This window comes from Rhea pennata, chromosome 2 (assembly GCF_028389875.1).
Source record: "Rhea pennata isolate bPtePen1 chromosome 2, bPtePen1.pri, whole genome shotgun sequence".
Classification (NCBI taxonomy): domain Eukaryota; kingdom Metazoa; phylum Chordata; class Aves; order Rheiformes; family Rheidae; genus Rhea; species Rhea pennata.
Window position 1 is genome coordinate 58289985 of NC_084664.1, and position 16823 is coordinate 58306807.

The following is a 16823-nucleotide window of genomic DNA, read 5'->3' on the forward strand; positions in this document are numbered from 1 at the left end:
TATATTTGGCTGCAGGTAATGAACAATTTAGTAGGTATTTATGAAGGATGTGTTGGTTCTTCCAAGCTAATCCTGCATTAAATTAATTATTGTTCTCTGTTTCTCCCTGTATTTCTCCCCGGCTTTCCAGATGAGAGAGAATAACTGTTTTTTCTCTGAGCCAGTAAGAGCATTCTAGCCATGCAGTTTATAAGGAATATAGCCAAGAATGCAGATAGTAACAACAAAACACAAACTGGACTGTTTCTGTGGCAATTACTCAAATATCACTTAATTCAGAATGAAGTAGAGTGTAAAGGTGGGGAGGAGTTAAAAACACAGTGTGTACCAAAACCCTCAAAAGCAATGGAGCTTTTTCCTAAAAAACCCAAACCCTCCATTTGCTCCGCCATAGTGCACTGCCTCTGCACCAGGGTCCTCCAAAATAGTGCTGTCGGGGCAAGGGACAACCAGAAAGGGAAACCTTGTTTGCATGGTCAAAGTTGAACATAATGCAAAAAGGGTGAAAATCCATCATATTTAATTCCCTCCACAGGTTCTTGCTTTAGCAATCTAAGATTATTACTGAGGAGCGCAACGAACACCTGGCAAAGCAGTGCGGGCATGGAAAAGTACTGAGCCGTGACAGCAGCTGAGGATCTCGGTAGCCGTGCATGCAGGGAAGCTGACCCACAGCAAACTCTTAGCTGCTCTTCAGTAACTTCCCATGTGGACACTTGGAGCTCTCTTGGCTTTCAAAGGCACTAACGCCTTAGGAACATCCACTCAGAGAATTAGTGAAGATCAGCTAAGAGTGCTGTAAAATTTGGTCCTCTTCCCCCCCTGTTGACTGCACATTCGCTCCAGCTTGTGGGGAACTCCTGGTTGTTCCCATCGCAACATGGAGTTCTCCTGGTTAGCATCCCTCAAAGGCCTTCTCAGACAGAAGAAGGTCACGGGGAATTAGCTGAGAGGCTGCCTTGTGGGGCCACGGCTTTAAGCAAGCTGTTGCAGCATCGTTACCAGACAGTCGCTCTCCCGAGGTCCCGTACACCCAGCGGCACACTGGTTGTGACAGCAGTCACTGGGCACCTTTCCCCTGCACCGGCCAGAACACTGCTGGGCACAGATGACTTTTGTTACTGCGAGACAGAGGGAAAAAAAAAAGAACGGGAATCAGAGTACTTCTAAACTGTGTTTGCTACGATGAGATCAACCATGTGGACAAATGCCTGCTCCACAATCCGTGCTAGAGTTTCTCCACGGGATGGGATGGGATTCCGTCCCCATGGTCAGGCCAAAGTTAGGGAAGGGTGAGGCCAGGCGTGAGCAGCTGAGACCTCTCCCGGGGGTGTCCGAGAGACAAGGCACTGCAGGCAGTCAGCCACCCGGGGATAAAAGCTCCAGTCTTGCCAGGGGCTAAGCGCTCTGGTCCCAGGCAGCAAACCACCAGCAAGAGCGGTCAGGTGACGGTGGCATCAAAGCCTGAACCCCGAAAAACTCTGTGGCGTGGCTGCACTTTACAGCTGGGCAGTACAGCTGTACTCTTGTTTTATTGAGAGAATCTGCTATTATTGGTGCTAGCTTTGAGAAAAACAATACAACAGGAGAACTGCCAGGACTCCGGACTTTAACGGGAAATAGTTCAGAGCTGGTGTGACATTAGGAGCCCTTCAGTATACTAAGATTATTTCTGAAATTTGCAGACAGAAGGGACCCACTCAGCAAACTAATTTCATATGCCTAGTGTATTGCTTTTATTTAGGCTTCAATTCTTTGGCCAAATTTTATCTTCGTTACTCAGCTCCCATGGGGTTTGCACCAATGCAATTCCAAGGAAAAACTGACCTTGAATCAGTTTTTTGCAGGAAAGCAAAAACTGCCTGCAAGATTTTGGTTAGAATCAAAATCATCTCAATTTGAATATCAAGGTAGAGAGAACAAGAATCAGAATTAAAAAAAAAAAAAACAGAAATTAATGGCTAGCATGTGTTTGTACCACAGGCCAAAGTCAGACTGTGAGTTCTCAACAAAGTCAGACTGTGAGTTCTCAACAAAAAAATTACTGTCCCATCAGCTCTGGCGATCGGTGCCTGAGCACTCAGTCAGGGGAACCGGATTGCTAACTTGCTGCATTACAGCACCCCAAGCATTTTGGATGTGCACCGTGGTAACTGCTATCAACTTCCCAGGGGGGCACAAATGTGTTACAATATCATCAAGAATTCCTGCAAGTCAGAAACAGATGGTTGTTAATTAACAGAGAATTATCAGAAAATGTAACCTGCTCACAGAGGATACAATAGTGCTCTTTTTTTTGAAGTCACATTTCCTATCTTTTTCCATTACACACTTTGGTATCCAAGCTGCAATATTTCATTTTTCTTGTGGGCCTGTAAGCAAGATAATCCTTTTCCTTGAAAATACAGCATCTCCACAATGCGCATTAGCCTGTCTGATAACAACTTCTCTGCTGAACCAGAAACAGGGGAATAAAAGGCACATTGTTCTACACGAACAGCATTTTGATATCATTTTTTCATAAGCATCAGCAGGGGAGTAAAGCAGCTCATCACTTTGATAGCAGCTGACTAAAGCTTCCTGCTGGAAACATATATCACGGAAAATGTTTATATTTCATACAGAATATCCCACGTTCTTTCAAGGAGAAAGAGATACGTATCACATCAAACTTTCCCACATATGGAAATGTGGGATACATTTGCAGTTGGCCAGATTCTTAAATGTTTTAAGAGGAGAGCCAGAGCTGGCAAACGGTTTCATTTTAGGCACTCCAAATAATCCTCTTGAAGTCAGAGAAAGTTTGTAAATGCTGAAGGGCCTGAACATGGGTTTGAGACCTGAAGTTTTGCAGGCCCACGGGACAGCTGTGCAGTGTCAGCAATGGGGATTTGTGCGTGCAACCCCACGGTCCACCTTGAAGGGAGCTCAGGGCGCTTGGCAACTGTTGAGCGAATCTGCAGAGCCGACTGGGATAAACCAAAGCTTGCAGTAAATGAAGAGGGAGAGGAAATGTACTCTTTTTTTTTTTTTTTTTTTTTTTTCCTCTTCTCCTTATTTCCTTAAGATCTGGAAGCTGTATAAAACTTACAGGCTTAAATAATTATTTACAACGGAAAACCTAAGAGAAGGACATTGCTTTCATTTGTGTAAGTATAGATAAGCAGCCTTGCCCCTGAACTTTACAGAGTTACACTCACACAAAATTGGTAGGGAGGAAGGATCAGAAACAATGCATTTTCCCATTTATTATAAAAAAGGAAATAATGAGGTATCAAAACATGTGAGATGGTGGTGTTCCTCCTCAACCTTTCCCTGAAGAGAAATCAAGTCTTGCAAAACCTAAGGCATTTCTGAATGCTCTCTTAGTATCAGGTGAGCATCCTAAATGCAAAATTTTATAGTAAAGTACATACTACAAAATTGAACCACCTCTTCACCCCAAATGGCTCCGTTTACAAAGACTAAAATGGCTATTCGCCTTCTCAGAGCCTTCAAAAGGTCTTCTGAGCACACTGAGGTCTTGCTACGTAGTCTTATTAGCCATAGGACGGTGATGGTTTGTGTTTATAATAGAAACCTATAGGGACTCCCAAAAGAGGAACGAAAACCAACAAAAATCAAACTATGCCGTTACTTCGATTACCAAATGTTAAATAGCCTGCAGAGGCTCTCTGCTGGAAACAGCAGCAATGCAAGCAGTTCACCGTGCGGCTACTGCGCTACCTCTCTATCCGGTAAAATAACTCAGAAGTACATATGTTCTCAAGATCAGAGCGGGGAAGGCGGCAGGAGGCAGACGAAAGCTTTCGACGTAGGAAGCAGCTGCAGCCTCCGCGGCGCTGGGGAAACACCGCATCTGCGGGGAAACGGAGACCCGAGGCAGACCCCCCGGGGGCTCGTGCCGCGGCGGCAGGGCTGCTCCGCAGCAGCCGGCGCGGAGCTTCGGACTCGCCCGCCACGTGCCCCGCAGGGGAAGGGGCCGCCTCTGTCTGCGGTGGGCTTCGAGGAGCCTCCGCACCGCAGCACGCGGCGAGGGGCGAGCGTAAAGCACGGGCCCCCGCTTCCCGCTCGGCGGGTAAACTATTGGGCAGGTCAGCACGCTTTGGCTTGTAGCATCCAAGATATTTTTAAGTTGATCTGCAAGCTTACATGTCTGGCAGTTCTCTTCACCGGGGCCCCAGCAGTGCTCCTCCGTACAGTTCGGATGACATTTTGGACCTGAAACACGAGAGCGGAGTTTATATAAGAACGTTTGTTGTCAAAACAGCAGACTACAACGTGCATCAGAGCTGCCGGAAAGAAAGTCCTGAGCTGTTAGTACAACAGCGAAGGAAGCACCTGCACGCCGGGGCTCAGAAATTCAGAGAGCAGGACACTAAACCCCCGCTCTTCTTTTACCATTAGTTTCCTACGTGCAGCTCCCCACGTCTTGCAGCAAGAGCGAGCAGAACACGCAGCAAACCGAGCTCACGAAATAGGCGTATTTATGCTAGGAGGTGGCATCTCAGCAACCGGCCGGCTGGCTCGGAGGTCCGCGCGACGGCGAGTCACGGCTGGCTTGCGACGGGGCCCCTGTCACCGACTAGTCACGGGCCACACGGAAATCAGCGTTTCTGAACGACGTGCTTCGGAGAAGCAAGCAAAACCAACGGGAGGCGCGGGCTGCCGGCGGTCATCGGGGACGCAGCAGGACGCGCGCCCGACGTGACCTTTAAAGTTCAGCGCAGGTCTCTCATCGCCCCTCAGGCCTTTCCCATCCCTCCCTCCCTTCCCCCCTCGTGCATCCTCATTGCCTCCTCTCATTCTATATTTTATTTATTTATTTTTTTAAGTTTCTTAGTGACAAGCAAGACGCCAGAGAAGCGACTCGTTTTAGACTACAGGATCATTATTAAGGACACAAATGGCTTTCCTAAAAGATTAATCTGTAATGCACTGCACTTAAGAAGCACTTCCTCTTGGAGCGCTGCCTCCCGCTAAGCACACGTGATTCTCCCCCCCGTCCCCACCCTTCAAATAGCTGAATAAATGCCAATACTTGTCCAACAGTTCACTGATTCGGTACGGGACCAAAGAACTTTTTTTTTTTTTTTTTCTCCCTCAAGTTTAGAAGTTAAAGGTTAACATTTCTGTGGTGTTTAGAGCCAGACTCCTATGCTGACTTGTATCGCTTGCAAGCCCTTGATTACACTAGGGCTCCACGGAATATATGTCAAGACAGAAGTTGGCTATTAGCTCTCAGGCAATTACGCAACTGGAAGAAGATAAAGAAAATATGCTTTCTGCCAATTTACAGTGCCAGAAATGCAATACTCAGAAATGAAAATAAACTCTCCTTTCCGTGAAATGACTGGGGATTTTACAAGCGACTAGCAGTAATAGCTTGAGCCTGCTCTAAACACGGACATATGTTACATAAACTTTTAAATACACGCTCGTCTCCTTGGTGATCTAAAGCATCATATTTATCTGACTGCGATGATTATTTTTGCAAGGCTTGTCTGTGCAGCCCGAAATATAGGAGTTTCACAGCCCTCACATGTAGTAACTCGGGCCTTAGCACAAAAAGGAGCTTAAGCACCGCAGAACATCTTGAAGGTACCCACAGGGGTTTTCTAACCTGGAGCCTTATCCTGTGAATAGAAAATTACTGGAAAACAAATAAGTACACATTACTCTGAGTTGTGGCACTGCCCTGGAAGAAATACATAGATAAGGGACTTTCTGAAACCTAGGAAAGCTTTCTTGAGAACTTGGCTGAACAATGAGTAAGGACCTAACTGTGAAGAAAAATTATATCTTATGTAAGGGAAATCCTTTTCTTTCTTCACCACTTACAACAGGGATTGACATCCCTGCACGCAAGAATTGGTAGACCTGGAGCCCACAGCATAAAAGCTGGGTTGTGCATACTCTGTTCCGAAGCACGCAGCATTTTGGTAAATTAATACTTACAAGACGACAGGTTCCTTGCAAAATCAAGCACTGAGAGAGGCTTTTTATTTGTGTCAATGATGTCATTCCACAGGACAGTGTCCATGTTGCATAATTTGGGGTTGTTGCTGATTTTAACACCTCCGTTGAGAATTTCTACGGTGAAAGGAAAACAATTAGTAAGTAAAGCAAACTGCACAAGTCTTCTCTCTTGTTTAAAGAACGAGAAGAAAAAAACAAATTTCTCCATCGTGGTCTCACTATGCTGGCAGAAAAGGACAACGTGCAAGGTATCAGGACACCTGAAGGCATAACTAACACCAGACTCAGACAATTTGGTTCTGGAGAATTGGCTGCCGTAAAATGCCATTAAACCTATGTTTTTGCCCGGCACCACCTCCCGAGACCACTGCCTTCAGCAGAGATGGCCGAAGGGAATTTGTGCTTACTCACTTCAGCCCACTGTTCTGCTTCCTCGTGCAAATGCTTTCTTCTCTGTACGTGAAGGTATCAAGCCCAGGCGAACTGAGGTGGCAGAAGACTGGACATACGGCCAGTTTTGCTGCCTCTGCTGTGACCTCTGGCAGAGGGGCATGTGGGCATGTATGTGCGCTGAAGGTTTGTGTGCATCAGCCAGAGACCTTGTGAGACCCTGGCTCTACAGCCCTTCACATAGTAACAATTCCTGCTGGTATTTAATAGAAAATACTGAAGCATATGCACTGGAATAAAATAATGCAAAGTAACTATGTCCAAGAATGTTGACTGATTCTTTGCCATTTTGGGGCACCCAAGTAAATCTCACTGCCCTGTTGATGCCTTGGATTTTCTGGATCTTTTTCTAATTTTGTATTCACCCTTTGAGGAAGGCTGGCTAGCAGGAAAACAAAATAGAAAACTTGGAAACTATACTCAGATCATTGCTTTTAAAGCAAGATCTGACAGCATATGGCTTTGGGAGATCTTCCACAGCATCTTGCTACCAATAATCTTAAGAGTTGAAGTTTACTTTACAGGAACCTCCACCTCATGCCCTCCTCTCACCTGACAGCTTTCTCATTGGTAGTTCTCGGAGTCCTTGGGTTTTATTCATGTGGTAGTTGGATAAAACTGCCAGGGCATAAGAGTTGTCGTAAAGTACATTGCCTCGGATGATCTGAAGATTTTCTAGGGGAATTACATCCACCATGTTAAGCGCAATGAGCACATAGCCCGCAACCTCCTGTATGGTCTGAAGGAACAACAGAAGAAACAAGATGTTAAATCCACAGCACTCTTCCACAAACCAGACTTTCCTCCTCTTGACAGAGTTGTCTTCCAGTCCTACCACTACCCATTCCAGCATTTTTCAATTTAAGGAACAACAAATCATGTAATCCCATTAAAAGAAAAATCAAGCAAAAGGTAACCAGAGAGGCACAGGGACTATGTGGGAAACAGGACTAGGAAATCTCAGCTTCGTGTTTGTATTTTGCATTTGATAGAATTTGCTGTCTGAGAAGGTAAAAATGAAGCTAAGAGCAGCCACCATGGGGTCATACCAAAGGCCTACCTGACTGTATTTTGTCTCCAAGAGAGGGCACGAGGGGATGCCTATGGGAAGCATGGGAACAGGGCAAGCACATATGATGTGGCAACCCTGTATGATATTTCCCCCGAGTACTCTCCCAGCTGTTTGCAGCGTAGGGACTTCCTCTGGTTGAGGCTCACGCACTCTCTCTTCCACGTCCCTTTCCTACTGGATCTGCCGATCCAAGCAGAGGGTGAGATGAGGTAACAGTCGCTCTCTTAAGTAATAAGCAATTAGAAGACAAGTGAGGCATTGCCCTCAGACTATTCAGTGCTTGCCTAGCATTGCGAAATGCATGCATTTCTACCTGCTACAAAAATCTGTAAGTAAAAAAAATCCTCAAACTACCACTTAGGCTATTCTTCCATTCTCTGTAGGTGACCATGAGTTTTCAGGAGATCTGTTATGTTCTTAGGGACATGAGCTCCATGATCAAGTTATGCTTGGAAAGAAAAATGGCAAATACCATCATATTTATAACCCGTATGTCTGAAACTGCTCTCGCTCCTGATATTCTTGCTTGCTACTGTAATGAAATGCCTTTTTCCCTTTCTTTATTCCCTGAGGAGGAAAGGTCGTATAATGAGATTACTCCTCCAGATTCAGAGGCCTGTTTATTCACATCTGCTGTACAAGAGCTCTTTACACCAGACATACACTTATCATGTGAAAAATTCTTTCTGCTCTCCTGTCTCTTTCTTTGAAAATCTTGTAATCTGACAACCAGGCATACTAAAACCAGTGCATTTAAAACACCCTCTTTTAAACACATCACACATCATCACGGCAAGAGAACGAGTTGCAGTTTGTAGGGCAAGGGCCTCTGTGCTTCAAAATCTGCCATCAGTGGGCTGCCACTCAGTTTAAAATTTGCTCTGGCCAACATTATGACAAAGCTTTTTGCCTTCCGAGGAGTGAAGCAACAGGATAAGCAGGTAATATTTTCAAAAAGAAAGAAGCATATCTGCATGGCAGCCAACATAGGTTAGTAGAGGCTTGAGAAACTATTTCTTAAAGAACATGATTTATTACTTTTGGGTTCAACACATCCTGGAGCTGACAGGTATACTGAAATCACAATCTGTGATTTCTCAAAGTTACAATATCTAACTATGCTTTTGGAAAGTGTGTCTGCTTGCCACAGAATTTTATACACAGACGATTCTTCGCATTCAAAAATGAATTAAGATTCCTTTAGCCTGAAAATTCACACTGTCCAAAAACACTAACCTTCAGGAAAGAGAGATCTCGATTGTGCTCCACGTATGTAATCTCTAGGTTGCTCAGCACCACCTCGCAGTTGTTATACATCCTCTGCAGGCTGGTGAAATGGTCTTCTACATGCCCCAGCTGTGTCAGCTTGTTATTTGTCCCTTGACAAACTGTGGAGAAGAGAAGAAAACCTCATGAAGGAAAGCAAGAATGTGTACAGAGTAATCATTTTTCCACTCATCTGCATAAGTACTATCATAAGTGAAGCATCAGCACAGAGTGCCCTAAGACACAGCACTGTCTCTATGTCGCATCACTCCAATAGCAATGGTGTAGAGAGTACTCAGTATTTCCCAAGCACAGAAATAGCTGGAAAAGCCCTCCTTCACTTCTTGACATAAAAAAACCCAAGACAAGGCTTTCATGTGTAAGCAGCACCAGGTTTGCTGTACCACAAGCATAACTCGGACTGCGAGGAGAGGGCACTTTAAACGCTGTTTAAAGTGGTATCTGGCTCTGCAAGGTGATGACTACAGATGTTATGGATTTCCCTGAAGAGCCATTTATGACAGCTCAGGTCTGCAGGGAAGGATTTTCTCCTGCCAGTCCCTGCAGGCTACAGGTCTGGGATTTAAGAGCACACTGAACCTCCAGGGCTCTCACATCTCTTGCTGCTCTGGTAGTACGGTAGACTCAAGAGATCTCCTTAGCTTTAGGATATAAATCCACCTAAGCCTGCTTTGTCAGTGGCGAAGGAAGTGGTCCCATACGGAGCACCATGAAGAGGACAAACATTTACAATGGCAGGATGGAAAAAATTAGCCCCCATCTGAAACTCTATTACTCTGCCTTTTCCAGACTAGTAGAATTGTCAAAAATTATCACCTCTACATTTGACAGCAGCAGCAGAACAGTATGCAAATTCTTTTAAATAACGCCTCCCACACCTAAACCCCAAACACGCTGTACTCATTCAGTCTTTCCCTGGGTTACGCCAATATAGCTTAATTAAAACATATCTGTGCTAGGCTAAAACAGAGGAAAGGAGAATGATACACAAGACAATGCAGTCAAAGGGTTCACAGCCCAGCACCTTCCAGATGGAAAGCTTCAGCTCAGTTTGGAGACCTGCCCTTCAGTGGGAGCAAGAGTGGCCTTTATCTCATCATTTCTGTAACGAAACCCAAGCCTGACCTCATGCCTTTCCACAATACACTGAAAGAATTGCATTCTTTTAACTTAGAGGAAAAAAACAAACTAAATGTTAATTCTTTTCTTTTTTTGCACAGCCATAATTCCTGGAGGCACCAATCACAAACCAGAACACCATTGCATGGGGTGCTACGAAGCAAATAACAGACTCTTGACAAAGCTACGGAAATAGGTTTCAGAGCCAGCAACGTAAGAAGACACCAGTTGGAGATTTACCAAATAACCAATGTTTTTAAGAAGAAAAAATAATAAACAGTGATGAAAATATACTCATCAATTCTCAAAGCCCTTTACTGAACATGCGGTTACTTCTCTATACAGTCATCATCTCTAAGGAGCTACAGGGGTAAAAATAAAATACTCTTTATCCATCCTTAAAAGAGGCTACTCTACTCACTCATATTCCATAGCAATTTCCTATTATAAGTCAACAGAAACATTATGGTATTTGGGGTCAGAGGGGCAACTGGTAGGAAATGGGGAAAGTGTAACTGCCTAAGCGACTTAGTACTACACATGAGGATCACGGGTAGAAAATGACCATTTTCCTATTTGCCCTGAATTTTTGTAAAGGATGAGAAATTCCTAAGCAGGATTTTTCTCCTCCAGTTTCAAACTTAACTGTTCCAATATGTTCTTCACGTTCCAAAAACCCGCATTTGGGTTCTTTCACTTCAAGTACGAGGACTGAGAGTGATCAGCCAGAGTCACAAAAGGGTCCTGTTCTGTGCAGCAGTCGCACTTTAAAGGCGCAAAGATGGAAAGATTGCCACATACTGATCCGTCCCAGAAAACTGCTGTGCTGCTGTTGGGGATGGGAATGAAGAGGCTTTGCACTGGCCGGGCAAGTACAAAAATCCTTGCAGAGAGCGTCGTGAATTTTAAGCCAGGTTATCCTCAAACCAAGGCAAAATATAGTAATGCAAGATTCTCAGTCAAGATCTCAGCTCGGCGGACTGAGGGCACAGTTACTCACGCATCGCTCTCGCCCCATCTCCCCTGGGGCGGCCCAGCGAACCGCGCCACGGAGTCGACCCCAGCTGCAAATAACACAGGACAACAAATACACAAACGTGCGGACAGGAGGGGGATTCTTAGCTCAGGAAAGCTGCCCGAGCCACTTCGCCCCACGGGCCGCCGCATCGGGAACGCCTGCGGGGCCGGCGGGCGCGGAGAGCCGGCAGCAGGGGCTCGCCAGCTGCGGAGCCGCAGAAGGAAACGTGGCCGTAGCGGGCTCTGCGGGGCCGTTGGGTTGGCCCGCCAGCCCTTACCTCCTTCCCCACGTTTGGGGGGACAGAGAGGTTGGGTGGCTTTCTACCAAAGATGTCCTAGGTCACCTCCATCAGGCTCATGGTGTCCTCTGCAGAGGGGGCAGAAGATGCAGGTGGCTTGGTACTTAACAACCGAGGAGCAGAAGAAAACGGGTTGCATCTCTAAAGGAGATCGCAACAGCATAGGGCTATCAACAGTCAGACAGGGCCACCCGGTTCCCTGTAACGTACGATCTGTCGTTTGCTCGGACAGTGTTAAATCCTCGTTTGCTGCAAGCAGTTCTAAGTAAACTAAAAAAAACAACCTCTTCACAGCAATACTTCCTGGAGGAGAACCTGTGTCACAAGCAGCATATGCTGAGGAAACAAAACCAAGTCAAATAAAAAAAAGCTAAGCCCACGCAGTAGAGTTACTGAACTCAGGCAGACGTGTTGAATAATTTCCCAAATAAAACGTTTTGAAAGAAAAGACAATGGCTTGGCTGCATGTGATGATTAACACTATTCCTGCAATTTCTTTGCTTACGAAAACTATGTTCTGAAAAGAGAAATGCTGTAATTACTTGCATTTACTGCTATAGTGTGAAAGCTGTTCTGGCTGGAGGGGAAAAAAACCCAAACTGCACTGTAATCAGTTCTTCAAAATTAAACAATGCAGACTGGGATTCATCATGTTTCAGGTAATAATGGCAGGTAATTCTGTCTGGCTTACAAAAAGCTGCATTTGTGCTGGCCACGTAGGCACCAAAAATAAGAGCAGCACAGCCAGCGCAGTGCTCGCCTCTCTCTGCAGAGATTTAAGTGGGATGCGGGCGCCTAATTGGGTGGATAAACTGTATTATGATTTAACCTCTATTAACCTTGACGTATTTGCCCTCTAAAGGACAGATTTTGACACCATATTCCCTCATTGGGTAATTTTGTTTCAATGCGTAGCACATCCAGCTCTATCCAGTTTTAGGAGTCAGCGATGGGTACGGACACTTCCATGGTACTGCTGGGCTCCACGATAACATACGCCACCTGCTTCTTTACGCAGCTTACACGTGGATGCTTACGCATGGCTGCTGCACATTTCAGTTATACAAGAGTGAAAAAAGGGGGAGAAGTTTCCTTATCGAAACTCAGGGTCAGAACGTCCCCAAGCCGCAGAGAAGCCGAGATCCAGATCTGAACTCTGGAGCATGGGCTCATCTCGGAAAAAAAAAAAACAAAAACAAAAAAAACAAAAAACAGCTTTGCTGTTATCTGTGATGCTCATATATCAAAAATATAACCAGCCTGGAAAGTTTTGACGCAGAGACATCTTCCCAGGAGGCGGCTGTCTGCGGCAGCACTACGACGAGGGCTGCAGCCTGGGAGCCTGGTGCTCTCCTAACCCAAGCGGTGCAACCCGCCAGCCCTGGCCGAGCCCCAGCCATCGTCCCGGGACTCGGACGTAACCCCACGTGCCAGCAGACCGGGCGATTATTTCTGTACGACGCTGTTCTCGGCGGGTTTGCTGCACTTTCTAAATGCCGAAGTGACGGGGTTTTTAATTAGTCACAGTATTCCCTCAGCACACAGCCCAAAACCACAGGTACTGCTGAAATGATGCAAAGAGTCAGGTGCTTTGTAAGAAAACAGTGGTGAAACAGCAAAAAAAAAAAAAAAAAAAAAAAAAAAGAGGCCCATGCTACTGATGCACATATTTCTTCTTCAAGATGTAAACCAAATTTTAGTGCTTACGAAATGTAGGGGGTTGACTGCCTTGGGTATTAAAATCCTCTCTCTTCTTTTCCCTGCGTCAAGCTTGGCCTTAAAGGAGTAGTTCAAGGCGACGTGACCAGGTTCAAGCGCCAGGACCCTCTGCCCCTGCACCTTTGAAGGCTGTCAGTAAGGGTGCCAGTTTCTGCTGATCCCACCGCTGCACAAAGACCTGGGGCGAAGCCAAAGCTTTTCCTAACTTACCTTTTCTGTGGGCGATGCTAGAGACCTAGAAAAGCACCCATCTGTAATGCTAACCAACTCAGGAAATTTATTGCCTCACATCCACTCAAGCTCAGATTAAAAGAACTGGTCCCTAAGGCAACTGCCCTTATGCAAGTAAAATTGGTTTCTATTTTTTTTTCCCCCAGAAAACCTACAGTTACTGAAGCACCAGTCCTATTGTGCATATTTGTCCCAGGCCTGAAAAAACCCTTGAGAATGCTTTGAAACCAAGTTACCATCAATCTCCATCAGCTGTTTCTCTCTGCATTTTGCATGATGTGTTACCCTCCCTGCAGCTCTGACATATGCATCAAAATAACTCAACAAGGCAATTTCAGAGACACACAAGCCCATTTCCATGCTTGATATATTACCTATAACGCTCTACTACCTGAAATAATAAATTCATGCACTTTGCCTGCATGTTTTCCAGCCATCATTGAAAATAATGCAAAACCTGCAGAAAACAGCATCTTGTCTCATATGGCAGCATACTTAAAAATATTCCCATCTCCTCAATCATTTGCAGCAATTTCACTCTTGATTCATGCCAGTATTTCACGGGCAAACCATACCTTCCCAGGCAATTGTACCAGATGCAGAGCTGCCACTGAAGGCCTGCAGAGGTAAAGGTACTTTTTGTCCTAAAATCGGTGCTGCTGCAACCAATTCATTGCAACCAGGCACAGGAAAAAAAACTCACGTGGACTGGAAACATTTTGTAAGAAATACTGCTCAGAGTGGGCATGCATAGGCAATCACCCATAGGTTTTGTGTTATACTAATGATTGATGTGTATAGCTACGTGCACCTTTCTGCAGGCATACAGGTAACCTTTCTATTTTTGAAAAGTTTTAATTTATTTGTAATTGGTCTGCTGGTTAGTGCGGAGCCCACGAGACGGCTGCCACATTAACTACATCACCGGGGCTCACAACTACATGCACTTCCAGAACTGCACGAACTGGCCCCTTTTCAAGTGAGACCAGCGATCGAAAAATTAAACATTTTATTAATGCAACATATGCTTAAATGCGCACACACACACACACACACTGGGCAAGCCTACCACTCACTAGATAATAAACAGTCTTCAGATTTAAAATTAGAGTTATACTTGAAGTAATACATATAACGCGGAGAGGGAGGAGAAGGGAGGGAGGAGAGGCGCTAAATTACACTGTTCTTTGAGCGACAGCCTGGCACCGCGCTCTGGGGACCGAAATTCAGCGCAATTTGGAGGAGCAAAGTCAGCCGGGGCCAGCCCACGCCACAGCTCGCAAGGGGACGGTCGAAGGGCTTGCGGTAACGTTAGACCGGTTTCTATTTAAAATCGGCGAGGGGGTGGGAGAGGAATAAACGCAAGCGGCGAAAAGCCAGAGCAAACAAGGGAGATTCCCGATTTCCTCCTTCCTGCGGGCAGCGCGGGGGCGCCCGTCCCTGTCCCCGTCCCCATCCCCCTGCCCCTGCCCAGCCCAGGAGAAACTGCTCCCGTGGCCGCTGGACCCCTCCAGCGCCTCTCCTGCCAAAGCCGGAATTTCAAATCCCCCCTCCCCAACTCAGGCATCACTCGTTCTCCCTTTAAACCCCAAATCCTTGCGTTATTCAAACACAAAGCTGGGGGGTAAGCTATAAGGGGCAGGTCCTATAGATCCGATACTATTTAACTAGCCTCAAGGCGTTCCCACGCAGCTACCAGACGGACCCACGGAACCTCTCCGTACGTAGGGGGACACCAGGGGAGCGCAGCCAGTGCTGTCCAGCGATGGAAATAATGGCATTTAAGGTGACTAGGAAGCACTAGAGCAGACGGGACGTCTGTCGTGACGACTACCACAATTTCTGATGGAAAGAACTGTAAGGTACTTTGTATGAAGAAAACAGGATATGAAATGTCGGGGGGGGGGGGGTGAGAAAGAAAGTAGTAAAGCCTTGTCATAGGTGACTAACTGTTTAAATAGAAACACCTTATGTATCAAGCAATTTTTCAACACTAGAGAGAGACGTGACGATGAAGTTTCTGTATTACTGGGCTTCAAGTGTGTTTTACACATTGAGTAAGAATTTCGAAAGTGGATAAAGCCCACACAATATGAAAAGTAAAAAAATAAAATAAAATAAAAACAAACACCACTAACCTGCTATCATCTGTTGCTGGAAGTTACAAAAAGGAAAGGAAAAGCTAGAAAACAAGCTAAGAGTACAAACAGTGCTCAGCCACTGGCAGATGTTTTCCCTCGAGAAGAGCGGTTGCAAATGCACGCAGCACCTCCAAAGAACAACTGCAGTTTAATGGCAACGACATTTGGGCCCTGAAAACGCTGCCACAGAAAGCAATCATTTTTGCACATATTCAAATACCATAATTTAAAACAGCAGGAAAAATAGCCCAGAGTGGCTGTTCTAAGTCCCTGCTCAAACACGCGGTTTGGAATACAGCAGCTGCTGAGATTAATGCAGATTTTCAGACACACTGGGAAAAAACAATGACGCAGCTCTTACGAGTACTTAGAGGGGAACTGTAATTGCAAAAGTCACCCAAAACTAATGCCACAGTGGAGAAGAAGAATATGCCTTAAGGAGAAACTTTCCCAGAAGCTTTCTTATTTCTATTTATTCGAGGAAAGTAATTTTTTTCAGTGATATCTAATTTTAAATGTTCCTTTCTGCCTCCCAAGCTCAATCCATGCAGTCGGCTCTGCTCAGCCTGCTCCAGCCAGGAGTGCAGACCTGCCCTCCCGTCCCTAAATTGTAGGGAGAGAGACAGTTTGGCCATCGGAGATTGATTACTGCTGAGCGTCTTTACCTGAATGAATATATAACTACATCAAAAAATCCATTTGCTCCTCTGAATGAGGACCTCTCTGAAGTCAGACATTTCTGACAGTAAGGGATTCAGACTGATTAAAAAACTCCCTAGTTTTTTTTTCCCCCAAAAATATCATTAAGCAATATTTTTGTTTTTCTTCTCTGTTGCCATTGTTTAATTCGGCATGTATATTCATTAATCCTGCAGATTAAGGCCAGACCAGGATGTGCTGAAATCAATCTTTCCACTGGCTTCAATAAAAGTGGCTGTGGGATGAAATTCTCTTCTTACTGATGCTGGTGTAAATCTGGAGTAACTACAATGATGTTGTGATTCAGCACAGGGACCGAGTTTTCCCCTTTGAATGCCTGGCGATGCCATTTAGGAGAGATATGGCACAAAATAAGATTTTCTGTAAATACTAGCAGAATTTCAAAGAAATGGAAATCACTAGCAGACAATTTCATATGGTTTGGGAAAAGGTTACCTTCAAAATGTAAATAATAATTTGTAATTTTTTGAGGAGGGTGCTTCTAGCAGGGTCCTGAGATATATACGGCTTAGACCAGTTTTCTTCAGTGGCTTTGTCACAAGTTCATAAGAAAATACAAAACCACATCGAAAATACACGCAGACGACACAAATGTCGCTGCAGTTCTAAGTGATAAATTGAGGTAGTCGACCTGAACAGGCCGATTTGTACGATTTGGTAAAGCAAAGCCTCTGAACGACGTGTCTTTGAAAGGCGACCAAAGGCAAGGTCTCACGTCAAAGACAGCGGAGCACGTGCTGGATAGAAAATGTCAACTGGCAACGTCATTGCCCCCAAGAGGACTTTGGG

General features: G+C 45.3%; 1 protein-coding gene across 3 annotated transcripts in view; it reads right to left on the reverse strand.

The window, feature by feature from the left end:
• The window catches only part of EGFR (epidermal growth factor receptor), a 158235-nt gene that overhangs the window by 40424 nt on the left and 100988 nt on the right, over positions 1-16823 (reverse strand). For 2 of the 3 annotated variants that reach the window (XM_062569594.1, XM_062569593.1), the window contains exons 2-6: positions 8738-8889; positions 6982-7168; positions 5959-6093; positions 4153-4221; positions 1003-1121 (exon numbers count right to left, since the gene is read on the reverse strand). In XM_062569594.1, the coding sequence (XP_062425578.1) occupies positions 1003-1121; positions 4153-4221; positions 5959-6093; positions 6982-7168; positions 8738-8889 (662 nt within the window). Of the gene's footprint in view, positions 1-1002; positions 1122-4152; positions 4222-5958; positions 6094-6981; positions 7169-8737; positions 8890-16823 lie in introns of those variants that run through there. The other variant, XM_062569595.1, reaches the window with a different exon arrangement.